Source organism: Pteropus alecto, unplaced genomic scaffold (genome assembly GCF_000325575.1).
Source record: "Pteropus alecto unplaced genomic scaffold, ASM32557v1 scaffold45, whole genome shotgun sequence".
Lineage (NCBI taxonomy): Eukaryota > Metazoa > Chordata > Mammalia > Chiroptera > Pteropodidae > Pteropus > Pteropus alecto.
Genome location: NW_006442491.1, coordinates 11,217,670 through 11,234,638, shown reverse-complemented (window position 1 = coordinate 11,234,638; position 16,969 = coordinate 11,217,670). Strand labels below are relative to the sequence as shown.

General features: G+C 36.6%; 1 protein-coding gene across 1 annotated transcript in view; it reads left to right on the top strand.

Annotated features, from left to right (window-relative positions):
• Positions 1 to 6,627, top strand: part of ANKEF1 (ankyrin repeat and EF-hand domain containing 1) — a 23,040-nt gene extending 16,413 nt beyond the window's left edge. The window contains exons 6-10 of the mRNA XM_006921593.1: positions 303 to 1,125; positions 2,542 to 2,768; positions 3,969 to 4,132; positions 5,300 to 5,437; positions 6,310 to 6,627. Of these exons, the coding sequence (XP_006921655.1) occupies positions 303 to 1,125; positions 2,542 to 2,768; positions 3,969 to 4,132; positions 5,300 to 5,437; positions 6,310 to 6,468 (1,511 nt within the window). The 3' untranslated portion in view covers positions 6,469 to 6,627. The remainder of the gene's footprint in view (positions 1 to 302; positions 1,126 to 2,541; positions 2,769 to 3,968; positions 4,133 to 5,299; positions 5,438 to 6,309) is intronic.
• The last annotated feature ends 10,342 nt before the right edge of the window (positions 6,628 to 16,969 follow it).

Here is a 16,969-nt window from a genome sequence, read left to right as displayed (position 1 = left end):
TCTTTCCCTGCTTGGCATGGTCTCCTTAGCAAGTATCCCAACATGATATATGTTTTAAATATCTATAGGGATTAATGTCCTACTCATTTGGGATCAGATAATATAAATAAGAAATATACCTCTCTCAGAATTCACCAAAGTGAAGTGCAGGAAAAAAATCCCATTTTAATTTTGTAATTATAATAGCTAAATGTACTCATCTCTATATACGAATAATCTGTGGACAAACTTTTGACGTCATTGGAAATTGGATGAATGTCATTTATAGAGCACCGTTCATAATATGATGCTTCACGTTTTAGGATGTGACCTGAAGTGGAAGAATTTAGAACATAAAACGCCCAGGGTTCTGGCTAAGGAAGGAGGCTTCAAAGTTGCAAGCAAAGAAATACGGAAGGCGGAGAGAATCGCTAATAAACTGGCCCGGCCAGGAGTCAAAAATCCTAATCCACTGTGGGCCCTTCGACTTCACGATTGGTCAATCGAACATGAGGCTTTCCTTCGGGGAGCCTTTTCGTTTGTGGACCGGGGCGATGGGACAGTCAGCAAGGATGACTTTGTGATGGCGCTGGAGGAGAGGCAAGAGTTAGTGAACTCGGAACAGCTGTCTTCTATAGCTCACCTTCATGAAAAAGTCCGGGGAGGAGGGGTCAACATTAACGATTTCTTTAAGGGAACCAGATACTTAAATAAATCGTATGTCTTGGGATCCTACGGGCCTAAGAAACGGAAAAAAGGGATGGCCAAAAAGGCAAAGAAAGGCAAGTTTGTTTTACCCCTTCCGATCTGCATCATCCCTGACAATGCATTTCCACGCCGGAGTGATGGTGGGCCGCCCTATTATATGATTGAAACCTACAAGAATATAACTGATTGCAACCGGTTTAATCGGGATCATCCACCAGGACATCCCATTCAGGATGATTCTGCCTGGTACATTGATGATCAAGGAAAGGTATTTTCAAATATTAATTTTATCACCAAGGCGGGAGACTTGGCTTCTCTGAAGAAGGCATTTGAATCAGGAATACCTGTGGATATGAAGGATAATTATTACAAAACACCACTAATGACTGCTTGTGCAAGTGGAAACATAGATGCAGTCAAGTTTCTTCTTGAAAAGGGGTATGTTTTTGGTTGGGTGAGGTTTAAATTTTCATGAGTCTTCACATTTCAAGGAAGTGAAAGGAAAGCTAAGATACAGCCAACTCCAGAAATTCAGTAGCACAAGAAAGTGCTTCACTCCTGAAGTCTAGATTACAGGTAGATCTTATGTGGGGAACCAGGCTAATGGGGAAATAGGATTGTGTGTACACAAGATAGCTTGCCAGTAACAACTATGCATAAAGTGAAGATCAAGAAGTTTTCACTATGGGGGTAGAAGAAGCCTTCTGATTGGGTCTCTCTGGCCTCCTAAGAGAATTTAATTTCATCTTAGATCTTTACCTAGTTGATGTGGAGTCACTTTCCATTTTATTTTAAATTAAAAACTTTTACTGTGGTAAGAACAGATTATATGAGATCTAGCCTCTTAACAAATTTTAAGTGTCCAGTACATTGTTATTGACTATAACCACAGTATTGTACAGCAGGTCTCTAGAACATACTCATTTTACATAGGAGCGTTTTTTAATCTGCCTCTTTTTTGGGGGGGATCCCAACAAATTCCAGCAAGTGGGATGTTGGCTAATGACTAAGGACATATTTGATTCCCTCCTCCAGAGAGAGCAGTCTTTTCCTCGGTTCATTTGTAAATATCTTTAAAATATCAAAGCATGACATTTTCATTTAACTTTTTGATCTAAAGCAATTATAATTCCTTCTTACACCATAGCTGAATAACCTGGGATAAGTTTCTTAACCTTTTTGTGCCTCTTTTCTCATTTTTATAATGTTGCTCTAATGGGACTCAGCTCACAGAATTTGTTGAAGATTAGTTAAAATATGTAAAGCACTTATTAGTACAGTAATTGCATATTTGATAAAAGGTATTATTGTTATTATTACTATAAATGTTTAATGCCAAAGAAGCATTCAAATTTGTATATTATCAAGAGGGAGTATAAAGCAACAAAGGAGAATTTGTACTTTTGGAAAATAAATCTTTAAAAAAGGACTAAAATTTTAAATAATACATTTTCATGCTTAGAATTTTAATAATGAAGGTGCATTTAAAAATTCATGACATGCAGAGAAAGTAGACACAAAATGGAATAATACAACTTTTATGTTTCCTATTGACTTTTATCTTCATTGAATTCAGTTTTATTATTTTCTTTGATTTTAACCTTTGCAAAAATTATAACCCCTAGGATCTTACATGCCTTTTAAAACTAAACGAAATGTAGATATACACAAAGTTAAGACTGTCAAATAATGCAGAACACTTGTCAAAAAAAATTATGGCAGAGCTTTACTAAAAGCTTTTCTTGGTTTATAGTTGAACAACTTGATAAAACTCTGAACTCTTACTTAGCATTTTTAGCCTCTAATGCTTGGAACAACCTATGTTTTCAGCTGTGCATCTATCTTATTTTGTAGGGCTAATGTTAATGCAACAGATAATTTTCTTTGGACTCCACTTCATTTTGCATGCCATGCAGGCCAACAAGATATTGTAGAGCTTCTTGTTAAATCCGGAGCTGTGATAGATGCACTTTCAATCAGCAACTCAACTCCTTTAAGTAGAGCCATTGAGAGCTGTAGGCTGGATACTGTAAAATACCTACTGGATATTGGTGCTAAATTCCAGCTGGAAAATAAAAAAGGTATGTGTTCATATTGCTGATGGTTAAGGTTAGAAAAAGAGAATTTATGTTTGATTTCAAACCCCTTCTGATTCAATTCTTGGAGTACCACATTTCCCCCTGAATGACTACTGCAAACACAAGCCTGAGTTAAATGTTATAGAAGTTTGTCTTATACTCAGTGTTTTGCAAATCATTGGTATTAAAGGGTCAATTCTTTATGTTTGTGATCTTTCATAGACTGATACTTTTGCAAAACACAATAAAAATGATTTACTAGAAAAATAAAGTGGAAATAAAAAACACAATATACAAGTCCAAACCTTTTTATGATTAGATTCAAATGACAGAAATTTCTTCTGTCAAATTGCTATAAAAATTTCTAAACACATGCTCTTAAATCTTGTGGTTATTTCATTGTGGCCCAGTAAGCATTAGTTTGTGGACTTGCACCGGTTTGTAGATACCTTGAGTTATCACAGTGTTTCAACTGTCAACTCCTAATAGTTGTTATAGTTTATGGTCTCTGTAGACTTGAATTCCTTCGAAAGCTGGACAAAGTCATTTCTGAATTGAGGCTCTCTCTAGGAAGTAAATGGAGGGCCTACCTTATATCATAAATATCACAAGTGAAGAATAAAAAAGTTTGGAGGTATCACTTTCTTATAGTAGAACCCATTGATTCCTTTTGATCTGAGAACATTACACCTCTGGCTGCTTCAGGCTTCCTCTGAGTCACAGGTAGTATTGTGCTAGGCCTGCCTGAGGACATTACAAATTTCATAATACTTCGCGACCTACATAGAACACTTGTGACCATCAGCTTCCCCAGGCCTTTCAGAATATACCTCATGACATCATGGAAAGGGGAGAACAATGTAAAATTGTCATATGAAAGGAAATGTGCACAATATGGGAAGAGAATAAGCAATCAGATATTCAAAATGTAATTTACCAATACTTCCTATCAACTTTTTAAGATATATACTCAAAAAATTAACAATAAAATTTTGTTTTGCCAGTAAATGGCAGTGTAAGTTATGAGATTTTTAGAATCGATTCTACCTTCAAGAATACCTAACCTAGCTTTGTGACCTTACATATATCGTTTGCTTTAGTAATCACCCTTACTACCACATGGTTAGGGCTCATGTGCTGAGATTTTTCTACATGGTTGATTATTAATCTTTTACTATAACTCCAAATTTATGTTTTAAACAGGGCACACTGCAATGGATATTGCAAAGGCATATGCTGACTATAGAATAATTGGTTTGATTAAAGAAAAGCTAGATAACTTGCCCAAACCAGCAGAAAACCAAAAACTGAAAAGCAAGCTATCTCTTAAAGTGAAGACTGAAGGCCCAGAAATTAAGAACGAGGAGGTAAGAAAAGCAAATGACTACCCGGTAGTAACTGGAATGGGGGTGGTGGCAGGGCAGTGGCACTACTTACATGTTGTTATACAACATGGGCCGAATAATAGGTAATCCATATTTTCAGCACCATTACGCAATACTCTTAAAGAAATATCTAACAAGAAAACTATTACTGAAAAGTCCAAAAAGTAGTCATTGCAAACAATTCACACATAAACCAAGTTGGTTCAGTCAAATACAGTTAGAATATTGAAAAAATAACTGGTATTTGACATGTATATTTATATAATGTAAATATATATATATGTATATTTAGTCCTGAATTATATAGATTTAATGAGATGGCCCAAAAGGGAAGGAGGGTGATCCTTATGAGAAATGAAGTGAAGCATGATTTTTCTTCCTTTCGGTCTTATAATATTTCATTAATCACCCTACCACTTCCCACAAGGAATTTTAATGACTACCACTGAACTCTGGGATATGGGACCACTTGTAACTTGGATAATGACTCTAGAAGGTTTAAGGCAGTAACTGACTGTCTCTGGTAATCTGAGTGGTACAGTTGCCTCTGAACTACAAAGAGAAGGCTGAAGTTGTTGCCCATGGGAATTTCTGAGACATTAAGTCTTTGTCATTAGCAAGGAAGCTCTATGTGCATTTCTAGGCTGGAAGCTTCTTTCAGGGAAGCAGAAAGACCCCTGGAGATTCTTAGTAGACGAGGATACGGGATAAAATTTAAGAAGAGCTTTAATGTTATCAAATCAAAAGAGTTGGAGAAATGTAGGTGGTAGGAAGTGAATAAGATAAAGGAATCATAGGCAGACAGTAGAGAGTAACATGGAGGACAAGAGTAAGGATGGGCAGAGGTGAAGGAGAATCGATCAGCTAAAGCTCCTACTACATGCATCATTATCATTTTAGTAGGAATACATCTTTCTGATTAATGAATTGCCACAGGTCAAAGACTATGAGATGTGCCACTGGTACTGCTAATTAGAGTTAAACAAGGCAAACTAATTACCTTTCATTTCGAATTATAATTTATATAGTAGCATTTTTAGTTTTTATTTTTCTAGCTTCAAAGTAAGATGTAGAACAATAATTAATATTAAAAAGTGTATATAAGTTTAAGCAATTAATAGTTTTTTATTTTTTTGGTCTTGTTTCCAGGAACCACTTTCATCAATTTATAGTGTACCAACAGTATTGGAAGAAAAGAAAGTGCATAAGGATAATGTGGTTTATCTCAATTCATTAATTACCAGTGGTCATACCAAGAAAGTAGATATCACATTTATTCCACAAAGGGTAAGTACTTTGAAAAGACTTTCATAAGGTGATGTAAACTCATAATGTTATTTTTCAAATACTTTTTATGCAGAGCACCCAAACAATATCCAAAGGTTATCTTTATAGTTAATTATTTGAAAGTGTCTTTGCCAAGTCCTGCTACTCTGACTCAATAAGTCCAACTTGTTTAGATCCCAATATCTGGTTTCTCCTATTACTATTTTTGTATTGACATTTTCATTCTCCTTAAAAGACTGACGTTTTCTTTGGTCAATTCCATTCCCTATAGTCATTTAGTCACCACATTCTACAGATACTTTTTTCTTGGTACTTCTCAAACTCAGTCCTCCACCTTTGTACTCACTACTACCAACTCACATGGGAGTTTCATACTAATTAAGACTAGATTTATTTAGTAGCTTCCTAAAAACATCTGCAATTAAGAGGTGGAGACATCTTTTGGAGAATAATAGTAGTCTTGCCAATGCCCATCAAACCATGCTGAAAAAGAGACCACAATTCCCTATGCCTTCTACTATGAAAATAATTTTGATTTCTTCATAAGGCATAAAGGTAGTAAATCCAAATCATCTTCTAATTCCATTGCTTCCTTGTTTTGACATCCTAAAAATGAACAACAGCTAACCCAAAGGTCATCAAAGAGGTAACTGAAGAGCATTTCAGTTGTCCAAATAGCCACCGTCAGAAATAGTGATACCCAAGTAAGCAATGATGTCATATAAGAAGAAAAAAAAACAAGTTAAAATAGATTTATAAAATAGAAGTAAATTTGATAGTTTTAAATTAATCATATTAAACATTATCTGCACACTAGCATATTTATTGGCCGTCACACTCATACCTGCTTTGGATGTGCTTGTTTATTTAAGACCTGGAGTCCTGAAGCCACAACGGCAGAGCTGATCAGGAAGAGAGAGCTGCGGAGGGAGAGGCTCACTTACGAGGTAGACTTTGATGACTTCATGATGCCCTTTCAAAAGAACATCACAGAGAAAGCGCAAGCATTGGAAGCTGGCTTCCAGACATAAATCACAGCAATTGCTTCTTGGAGTAGACATTTCGAGGCCCAGGGACCAAACTTGGGAGAAAGTAGATATTTTCATCAAAGCCAAAGCAATCCACAAATTAGGGATTTGTAACCAAATATTTGTTTTTGCTTCAACAGCTATAAATATTTTATGCTGTCTCAAGAAGGTGTGTTTTATTTTGCAATGAATTACATGTCATTCTGAATAAATCTCCCAATCTTCTTTAAGATTGTAGTGGAATAAATGGCATTTTATTTATAAACATAATATTATTATCAAAAATTTACCAGATGTATAGCATTATGTTTGCTAAAGATATAATTCTACTGGGAATTGATGAAAACCATTTATTAGGGAAGAGAAAAAGTTTTTAACCCATTAAGAAAGAAGTTTTATTTCTCACACACCATCATAGTGATGTGTGTTGAGTTATATAAAATTTGACACCTCTAGCAAACTATCAGCACTCTACCCATTTCTCCTCTACTTTAGGACTGTAGCATTCTCAGGCCTGACTTCCAGATGCTGGAAGGCTGCCTCTGACACTTAAACTTATACAGTAGGACCAAAGTATGTGAGAATGAGCATCTCCTGGATGCAGCCCTTAGCCAGTGACTGAATGGACTCATTGTATTGACACCCAGCTTACTCATCACCTTGGTAAGATTATTCTGAGTTCCCCTGCAAAAATTTTAAAAGTGAATTCCTTTATCTTCTATTTACTACAAAATAAACATTTCCCAGCAAGGAAGATTTGCCCACAGGATCTTCTGCAGTTGAGAAGCAGTTAAAGTGGTGTTCATATAACACTTGATACTTTGCACAAAATTGCCAGATGCCAGAAAAAAAATGTATATGATAAAGAATGACTAGATATCATATATGACTTAAACTGAAGGCAAGTATGTGGGGACAAGGGAGAAGGTATGGATTTAATAGACCCAACATAAAACCTCACAAGTTTTGGCCTTGGGCCTGACTCATACTTTGAAAATAGGTATGTCAGGGTTCTACCAGAGAAATAGAACTAGTAGTATAGATAGGTGATGGATTGGTAAATAGGTAGATAAAGAGATTTGTTGCAAGGAGTTGACTTATATGATTGTGGGGGCTGGTAGGGCAGGCCATCAGGACGGGCAGGCTGGAGACTCTTGGACAAGAGCTGTCCTTCCAGTTCACACGTGGAACATTTTCTTCCTCAGGGAAACCTTAGTTCTGCTCTTAAGGCCTTTCAACTGATAGGATCAGATTCACCCAGATTATAAAGGATAATCTCCTTTACAACTAATTGTAAATATTAATTGCATGTACATAATTCCTTCACAGCAATACCTACAGTTAGTGTCTGGTTGAGTAAATAGGTTCTATAAACTAGCCCAACTGAGACATAAAACTGACCCTGCTGGAGGTATGCTACTGAGTAAAAAGTTAGTGGAGACATCACCCACACCAGGAGATCAATGAGTGCTGGGCAAGAGCTCTGAAAATATCCATAAAGGCTCCACTGACAGAAAGAGTCCACTTTAGAATTTGTTTTACCAGAGGGCACAAACTCCAGATTATAGCTCTGTCGGCCAAATAGACCTGAAATCCCTTTCCTTTAAAACCCTCCCTCACTTTCCACTCATGGATTGGGCTTTAACAGTAACTAGAGCATGGGGGAGGAGGCTGGATGAGATGAGTAGGTGAAGAAGCTAACCAAGCCCATCTTCCCCTGAGGCAAGCTTGAGCTGATATTGCTTACACCTTTATAATATGGAACCAGGAGATTTGCTATTAGAACTAAATTTTGTTTGTTTTATGAGTTTTTTTTTTTGGTCTGTTTTTAGTTTTAAATTTTGACTTAATGTCAGATTTATAGAAAAGTTGCAAGAATTTTACAAAGAAGTCCTGTATACTCTTCACTCAGATCACCTAAATGATAACCATTTACCACATCATTTTATCTCTTTCTGTTTACATGTACATCTGTGTATGTGCATTTTTTTCTGAACTATTTGAGTGGCAGCTGAAGACATGATGTTCTTACCTCTAAATACTTCAATATGTATTTCCATAAAACAACATTATCTTACATAACTATATTATAGTTGTCAAAATTAGGAAATTAATATTTAAATTAACTACATATTTAATCTACAGACCTTATTCAGACTTTGCTATTTGTCTCAATAATATCCTATAGAGCAAAAGAAAATACCAGATCATGGACTACATTCAGTCGTCACATCTCTGTTCTCTTTTAGCTTGGAACAGTTCCTCAATATATATGTCTCTCTTTTTTTTTTCTTTTAAGATATTGGTATACTAGGATTCAGGCTGGTTATTTTGTAAAATGTCCCTCAATTTTGATTTGTATTACATTTTCTCAAGAACAGATTCAGAATAGGCAAGAATGGCACAGGCCCTTCTCAGTATATTATATACTTCTCAGTATATTATATCAAGAGGCATGTGACGTCGATATGTGATATAGACTTTGTAAACTTTAATCCCTTGGTTAAAGTTGTATCTTTACTACTTGGTTTCTCCACTATAAAGTTATTATTCTTCCTTTTGTATTTAAGTATCTTATGGATAGATCCTTTGAAACTATGTAAATTTCCAGTTATTCCCATAAGTTTCACCCACTAATTTTAGCATTCATGGATGATTCCTGCCTGACATAATTATTATAGTGACGGTTGCCATAAGATGATTTTCTAATTTCATCATTCTTTCTACATTTGTTAGTTGACTTTTTGCCTTTGAGTAGAGCTTTCTCTTCTTCTCCGTTAATTTATATATTTAAATCAGTATAGACTCATGTATTCCTTTTTTATTTAATAGGTTATAATCCTCTGCTATTGTTATTTATTTTGATGCCCAAATAGTCCCTGATTTGGCCAGGGGAAGCCCCTTAAAGCTGAATTGTGAGAACATGATCTTTTGTTTCCTGAAATATCTAGAGGACTCTTGAATATAAGGGAAAATGCCTACCCATGGTTTAATTCAGGAAAAGGAAAATGAGTCTGCAAAAGCAGATTTTCAGAGGCTATAACTTTTTACTGTCACCCTAGTAAGTACAACACTTACTAAATGCCAGTTTCATATATAGTGGTGCTCTGTGAACACCTTGAGCTATTTGTAAACATCAACTGAGAAAAAGCATTAATGTCAAATCCTATTAATTTTCTTTCTTCATATATGAAGTGTTTATATTCATTTATGTGGCTCAACAAAGTGTTGAACAGGAATTGTGTGAGGGAATATTCATGTGACTCCATTTACTTCGAGTTTAACAATAAACTCAAACAGAGCAAAGCCAAAGCTCTTCAGTGGTCCTGGAAAGCCATCATTGCTTTTCAAATAGCAGTCCATGGACCAGCAGCATCAACGTCACCTGGGAGCTTGGTACCGCCTCTCCTCCCTCCAAAAATTATACTTCAGAATTCTACATAAGCATAAAAAAGATTTTGTAGAGGAAATTTTATTGGCATAAAAAGACAGTCTGTCAAAGTTAGATTTAAAAAATCATAAATATGTATAGTAATCTCAGATTTGTAAATATGTAGCACAGATAAATAGTAATTTTTCTGGGTTTTAGAATTATGAATTATCTTATTGTCTTATTTTGGTTTATCTGTGTTTTCTATTTTTATTTTTTATAATGAACATGTATTACTTTTCGATATAAACAGGAAAATTATTTTTTTGAAAAAAATACAAGTTGACCCAGAAGTCTAGAATATCAAAATAGTTTTATTAGTATTTGCCTCTTTTATTTCTTTATGTATCTTGACTTAGTTAAGAGTCTCTCAGAGACAGAAATTTTGAGCCAAGAATTCAGGAGCAAGTGATTTAAGGAAATGCTCCTGGGAGAAATCAGTGAGGGGTGAAGAGGATGTAGTAGGACAGGAAGTGAAAGAAACCATAGAAGGAGGAACTTTCTCATGAAGACCCAGCTTTAATTTAACCTGTGGTGGCGGTGGTGGTGGCAGTGGTGGGAGCTATAGAGCACAGGCAAAGGCACTGGGCTTCTGAATTCTTGTGTCAGTTAATAGCTACAGGCTAGAGGAGAGTACTGGTAAGGCTATGGCAGTGTTCAAGGGCAATTCAATGAAATGAATTGGTGGGTCATGGTAGGAACTGTATGGCTTGAAAGCAAATAGAATCTGGGGTTAGATGCATAGTATGGGAAAGGGACACCAACAAGGTGTGCTACAGAAATGTATACACTGTAGATTAACTTTAGAAGGAAATATTCTCCTCTGCACATGTCCTTATCTTTAAATGAACACTTTGGTAAGTTGGTTAAGAGTGTAGTTTTTGTAGTCAGAAGATACAATACTCAAATTGGATTTGAATCTTCACTCTGCCGTTTTACTAGCAGAATGTCTATGGATTAGCTAAAAATTGTCTCTGAGTCTCAATTTCATCATCTATAGATTGAAGATAATAATATACCCCTCAATAAATTATTGTGAGACTCAAATGGAGTAACATCTCTAAAACTTCTAGTTTCATGCCTATGCATATTTGGTGCTCAATAAATGATTCATTTTTAACCTTCCTTCAGCTGCAAGGTAAATCAAAAGAAGGCCCAGGGATAAAGACCCAGACCTAGACAATCAGAAAAATAAAGATTTGTTGAAGCAAATTCACTTTCAGACTGTCAGTTGAAGTGACAAACATGTAGACATTTTCCTTATCTAGTTTCTGTAATCAGAGAAAGAAGAACAGTACTCATTTACTATAGAAATAGTTACTAATTCTAGTCTTAGTAATCCTAATGGATAGTTGACCAAATTTTTTTTTTTTCCCCAGAGCCTAACCAATTTCTTCCAGATTCTAAAGAGTTAGGTAATTAAAACCGTGTCTTAGGTCAAGCTCCCAAGAAACAGAGCCCAAGACAGAGACTCTTGTGTAAGTACTTTATTGACAAAATGCTCCCAGGAGAAGCTTTTAAGGGCTTGAAGAAAGCAGGATAAAATGGGGGGAGGACCTGAAGAAGAGAGAGTTAGCCTCAGCCTGATTTCATGGGAAGCTATGGAGAATGAAACATCCCACAGAGATTGCTGTGTCCAAAAAGGAGGATGCTGGTTGTTACATCCTACATCAGTCATTGGCCAGACCCTTGTGGAGACAAAAACCTCACAGGGGCAAGGTAGCTCCAATCAGCCAAAGGCAATGCTCCTGAAAAGTGAGTAGCTCTGAGTCAAAAGCAACCACCAATCACAGCAGCTGAGCCATGGGAGTGCCAGATGGTGAAGGGCATCAACAGCATCTGCTACAAATGATATGCTTTTGCGTGCAAGGTTGGGGCACAAAGTTTTAGACAATGACTCCTTGAGGATCATTTTGTATAATAAGCTTTCTTTTTTAAAAAATTTAACTTTTACATACTTCCAAACTTGTCTAAATCATTCTTAAGAATAAAGAATGAGCAAGAACAGCAATGATAACTGATTCAGCAGCTATTTAAAAGGAGAAAGCAATTCACGAATCCCATCAGCGGTTTGTTTCTGCAACCTTGAGTTGAGCATTACCAATCACTGAAAATTATAAACATAAGAGACAGAAAGATGCATTCAACCTTATGCTCAGGATAAGGCCATGTCTAATTGGTGCAAATGAATCAGCCCTAGTGCAGGTTAGCAATTTTTATTGAACTCACGATTTAGCAAATTCACTATGTGACTGTGAAGGTGCCCAAGAGAACCACTCAGACTAGTTTGTTTTTAAGTAGGGTGGCATTAAAAGAAAGAATCCAGATGCCTTCTATACACGGTCATAAATCAACTGTGTTATTATTTTCTAAATATTTGTACAAGGCATATATTTTTTTTTCCTGGAATCTATTTCTTTAATAGTGGATCCTGGGGGAAATTTACAAATGAAGGTAGATAGGGCATTTGTGCAGATCAAATAAGTTCACGTTAATGTTCTTAGATCCTAAGGTAATTGTTATTACATCGGAAGTTTTATCTAGGGAATAGGAAGACCTAAATATTCTCTTAACATTCTGGAACTCACTGGAGATTTTTTATCCCAGATAAAGAGTTGAGTATTGTATGATGTGTGCGGTGTGTTTGCATGTGGAGTGTGTGTTTGTTTAGGATTAATAATCATGGTATTTCCCTTTTATCTTCAGTAAATAAGTCTTTGAAAAAGTACAAACACATAAAAGATTATTTGATTTCCATAAATTTAGTGACTTTTTTAATAAGATGATTTGAAATATCCAGATATTGGTACATACAGGATCCAATATGATGCTCCCTTCCTAAAGAAGTTGGAAGTAAGAGAAATAAGTATTCCCTTATAAAAATTAAATAATGAAGTGAATACGGACAATGAAATACACAATAGACAAAGTATTACTGATAAGTCTGAAGAATCTCAAGCTAAAGCTACATGTTGCATATATAAAGAAGATGTCAGCCAGAAGAAGAATTGATCTGTCACAGAATCATCATTAAATGAAGGCGGCCAGGCCAACTGTGTGTCTCCAGATTCTGCCCCAGATAGGGACCTCTGGTCTATATAACACATGCATTTTTTTGTTATAGATCTAGACTTTTCACAGCTGGTACCAATAGAACTGTTAATCAATCAGCAACACTCGTTCCGTTCATAAGTTAGTTTTACTCATTCAGCATATATTTATTGGGCACTGACAGTGACAATCCTAGGGGCTGTTCCTTGCTCTTCTCCTGCATTGCACCGCAGGAGAGTGATCCACCTAGATTGTCTTTCCTGGTTTTCTGCATCATCTGTCTTCCAGCTGGATTCAGACAATGGCAGACACTGGTAAGAGATGGGAGAGGAGAGGGAGGAGAGAACAAGCCAGGGTAATACTCCCTTTCCTTCTTTGCCTTGAGCAGAATCCCAGGCAATATCTGTCTACTTCTGCCATGGCTCCAATTCCCACCTGCACATCCTGCCATAATTCCAGCTTCTACCAGGTGACCCTGGCCTCTGGGCTCTGGTAGTACCACCTCTTCCCCTTGTCCCTCCAGTCTAGAGAGGGCACCAGCTTCCTTTTGATGATAGTATCTGGGCTGCTCACTGTGCTCTGGTTGGTTCTGCAGGCTCTTCTATCACCTGTGCATTAACTTCCCTTCTGTAAGAACTCAGATTGGTTTCTGTTTTCCTGGTTGGATCCTAATTACCATGTATCAGGCGCTATGATATGTCATGAGAAAACGAAATGCAAAATTTCAGGTATTGTCCCTCCCCTCATGGAGTATATAGTTCGGTAGAAGAGATATATTTCAATAGAATAATTACAAAATATATATGTGACAACTACACAAGATTGGGTAATTGAAGACTATCACAAAACTCACAAGATTTCACAGGGTATACTCATGTAAGGTTTTAAATACAAGTAAAGGATATGATATGACAACAGAGAGAGTGTAGAATGTCATATTTGGGTCGAAGACTTCCAGGCATACCCCCTCCCCCACCTCATGGTCCTTTCTTAGTTACTCATGACAGGACATACTTCATCTTCAGATTTTACACTAATATAACCGTGAGCCCAGGCATATATTTATTGAGGGGTCTTTTATACCCAATGGCTGTATAAAAAGCCAGGCTATATCACCTGTTAAATCAGGTGTAAATATCAGTCTATAGATCCCTAAAAAGAGTAGATAAGCTAAGACAGGTTGCCTCCAGGGGAATTTCGAACTTTAAACAGAAAATTATAAAGTCAGTCTAATACATTTCATCCTTTTCTTGACTTCTAGGCATCTGAGGAGATAAAGACAGTGCTACCCTGGTATAGCTGCAAGGTAATCCTGTCCTTTTACGACATATAAACTTGTGGTATGCACTACGGAATCAGAGAAATTCACACTAATGAAATGGCATTTTAGCTGAGATCTGAAAGATGAGTAAGGAATTCAGTTGGCCCTGATAGAAAGTAAGAGTCTTGTAGAAGAAACAGCATTTTGCAGGGCAGATCCCTCCAAGAAATGAAATAAAGATAGTGTGACGAGAACGTAAATAGAAATTAGGTAGAGGAAGAGGCCAAAGTCAGATCCATTGAGAGTCCTACAAAGGATTTTGTTGAACCAATTTGAGGAAGAGTACCTCTTTCCAGTTGGGACTCTAGTGGGATATAAGCCTGGAGCTGTGGTCGATATCTTTGCTACCTTATGAAGACATTCTGGCTGAGGCTGGAGCTCACACAAATGAAAGCAGAGCAGCTGAGAGAGCAAGAGAACTAGAGAGCCAGAGTGCCAACAAGCACAGGAGAGAGATATGCAGTTTCAAGTCTTCGATCTAGTCTTGCTCAATTTACCCCTTGAAATTCTAAGCTTTATGAGCCCTTACATTCTCTTTTTATCACATTGGTTTGTGTTGAGAGTCCTAATACAAAAAGGACTGCTCTTCTAAGCATATTGAGAAACACTAGGAACTGTGTGGTATTGCTAAAATCAAGGAAATTCCGAGGGCGAGGGAGGAATCAGAATCAAATGGAAATCGATCACTTCCCAAAATGCACGTGGTTGCTTTACAAATTCCTGCCATGTTGAAAAGATAGCATAATCTAAACTTAAATTATTTTAGTCATCATACATGACTAAAAAATATATATGGACTTTCTCAGTGCCTAGTCACATATAGAGAGGTTTGCTTCTGTTAAAACTCCCAAGTTCCTGCATCTACCAGTACTTTAGAGTGTTTCCTTGTTACTTGCTACTGGACTATATGAGCTTCTCTTTCTGCACTTATAGCATAGCTACTTGTATGAGGCAAGTCTTTTAAATGGCTGTTTCTACTCAGTGTCCACTGGTAGAGGGACTCCCTTACTCCACTGTTCTCTTATTTGAGCCTCAACTTCACCCTAGGCCCCAGTATGCATGACAATTGTCAATCATGCTGAAGAAATAAATGGATTACAAATAAGCAAAGAGCAAGTCGTCTCAAAAACTCTTTGCAAATGACTTTCCAAGAGTTCTTTTTTGGAGGTTGGGATGAGAGGCAGAACTGGCAGAATAAAAACACCGTATTTCTAGACCACACATCAACAGATAAATGTGCTCTGCAGCATTAAAATTACTCTTGTGGTGCTAATTTCTAAATGTTCCATGTGTTTTGTGATGCAAATGAGAGCACATCCCCTTACACTTTCCTTAGGGTCATAGACCCAGAGAATTGCAAGAGCATAAACTGGCTGACAACAAAATTCTTTCCATTGCTTAATAAAGCCTTTGGCTTTTCTTCAGTTGATATGTGTGAGTAGGAATGCACAAAAAACAAGAATAGCTGATATTATCTAAGCCACTTGGTAAGAAGTGTCTGACCAAAAAATATGTAAAATGTACTTATTGATTCAAATGCAGTCATTGGTTTGGTGGTTTTATACATCCTTTCTACTTACAAAAATCACCTTGAAGAGAGCAAACCGTTCTTAAATCTTTTATACCTCATTCTAAAAATCAATAGTCCAAAAAGGTTAATCTTTTTCAAGCTTTTGGCAATTTTTAAAAAATTAAATAAATTAAAAAACAAAACAAAACAAAACAAACAACAAAAACCTACCAGAATAGAGAGGAGAAATGTTTTAATTTTTATCTAACTTTTCTCATTGTTTTGGTTTTCTCATCTCTATTTTCTCACCTCTAGCACTGGGATTGTTGACAAAGCTTAAAAAAGGAGAAACATAAATTGAAATTTGGGGAGCTCAACTGAAATTCTCACTTAAAGACTAAAAGTCATTTGTTCATTTCATTCAAGAAACATTAAGATAGTGACTTCCCCATCAACATCCTTGGCACTTGGTAGAGTGCTGAATAAAGCATACTCAAAGCTCAAAGCTCCCTTGGCTCTTGCCACCATAATGTGGAGACAATAATTAAATAAACACAAAATATCATTATAAATTGTGATGACTGTTATAATGGAAAAGTACTGGATGAAGTTTTAGGTTGGGCAGCAGGGAGAGCCTCACTGAAGAAGTACCTAATATAAAGAATAAAGAATGAATAGAAACAACTGGATTGGAGATGGGGCAGGAAAAGCAATCTATACACAAAGAAGCAGCACCTGTAAAAGGTTGTGAAGTGAATAAAAGCCTGATTTGGTGAAGAGCAGGGAAAACACCAGAGCGGTTTCAACACAGACGGCGGTGAGGGGGAGAGAGCTGAGGATGAGGTTGGAGGGGATGCTGGAGCCAGATTTTGAGAATCTCGTGTAATAGAGTGAAATGCCCGGTCTTCCTTTGACTCCACCTTGTTCAAGCTTGCTTTGTTCCCATGGCCTTGCATATATTCATACGAATCACTAGAGGAATTCTGCTTGTGGTTTGAGTTTTACAAATACAGGCCCTCCTATTCTCCCTTCTCTTGATATAAAAGAAGACTGCACTCTGTACTTTGGTAAAATGGATTTGAAGATACCCCTTGAGTTCCTATCTTCTTGGTTAGCACCCTCTTGATCAATAAACCTTTCCTTACTTCGAACTCTGACATTTTGAGTTTTGACCTTTTGAAGCATTGGGCAC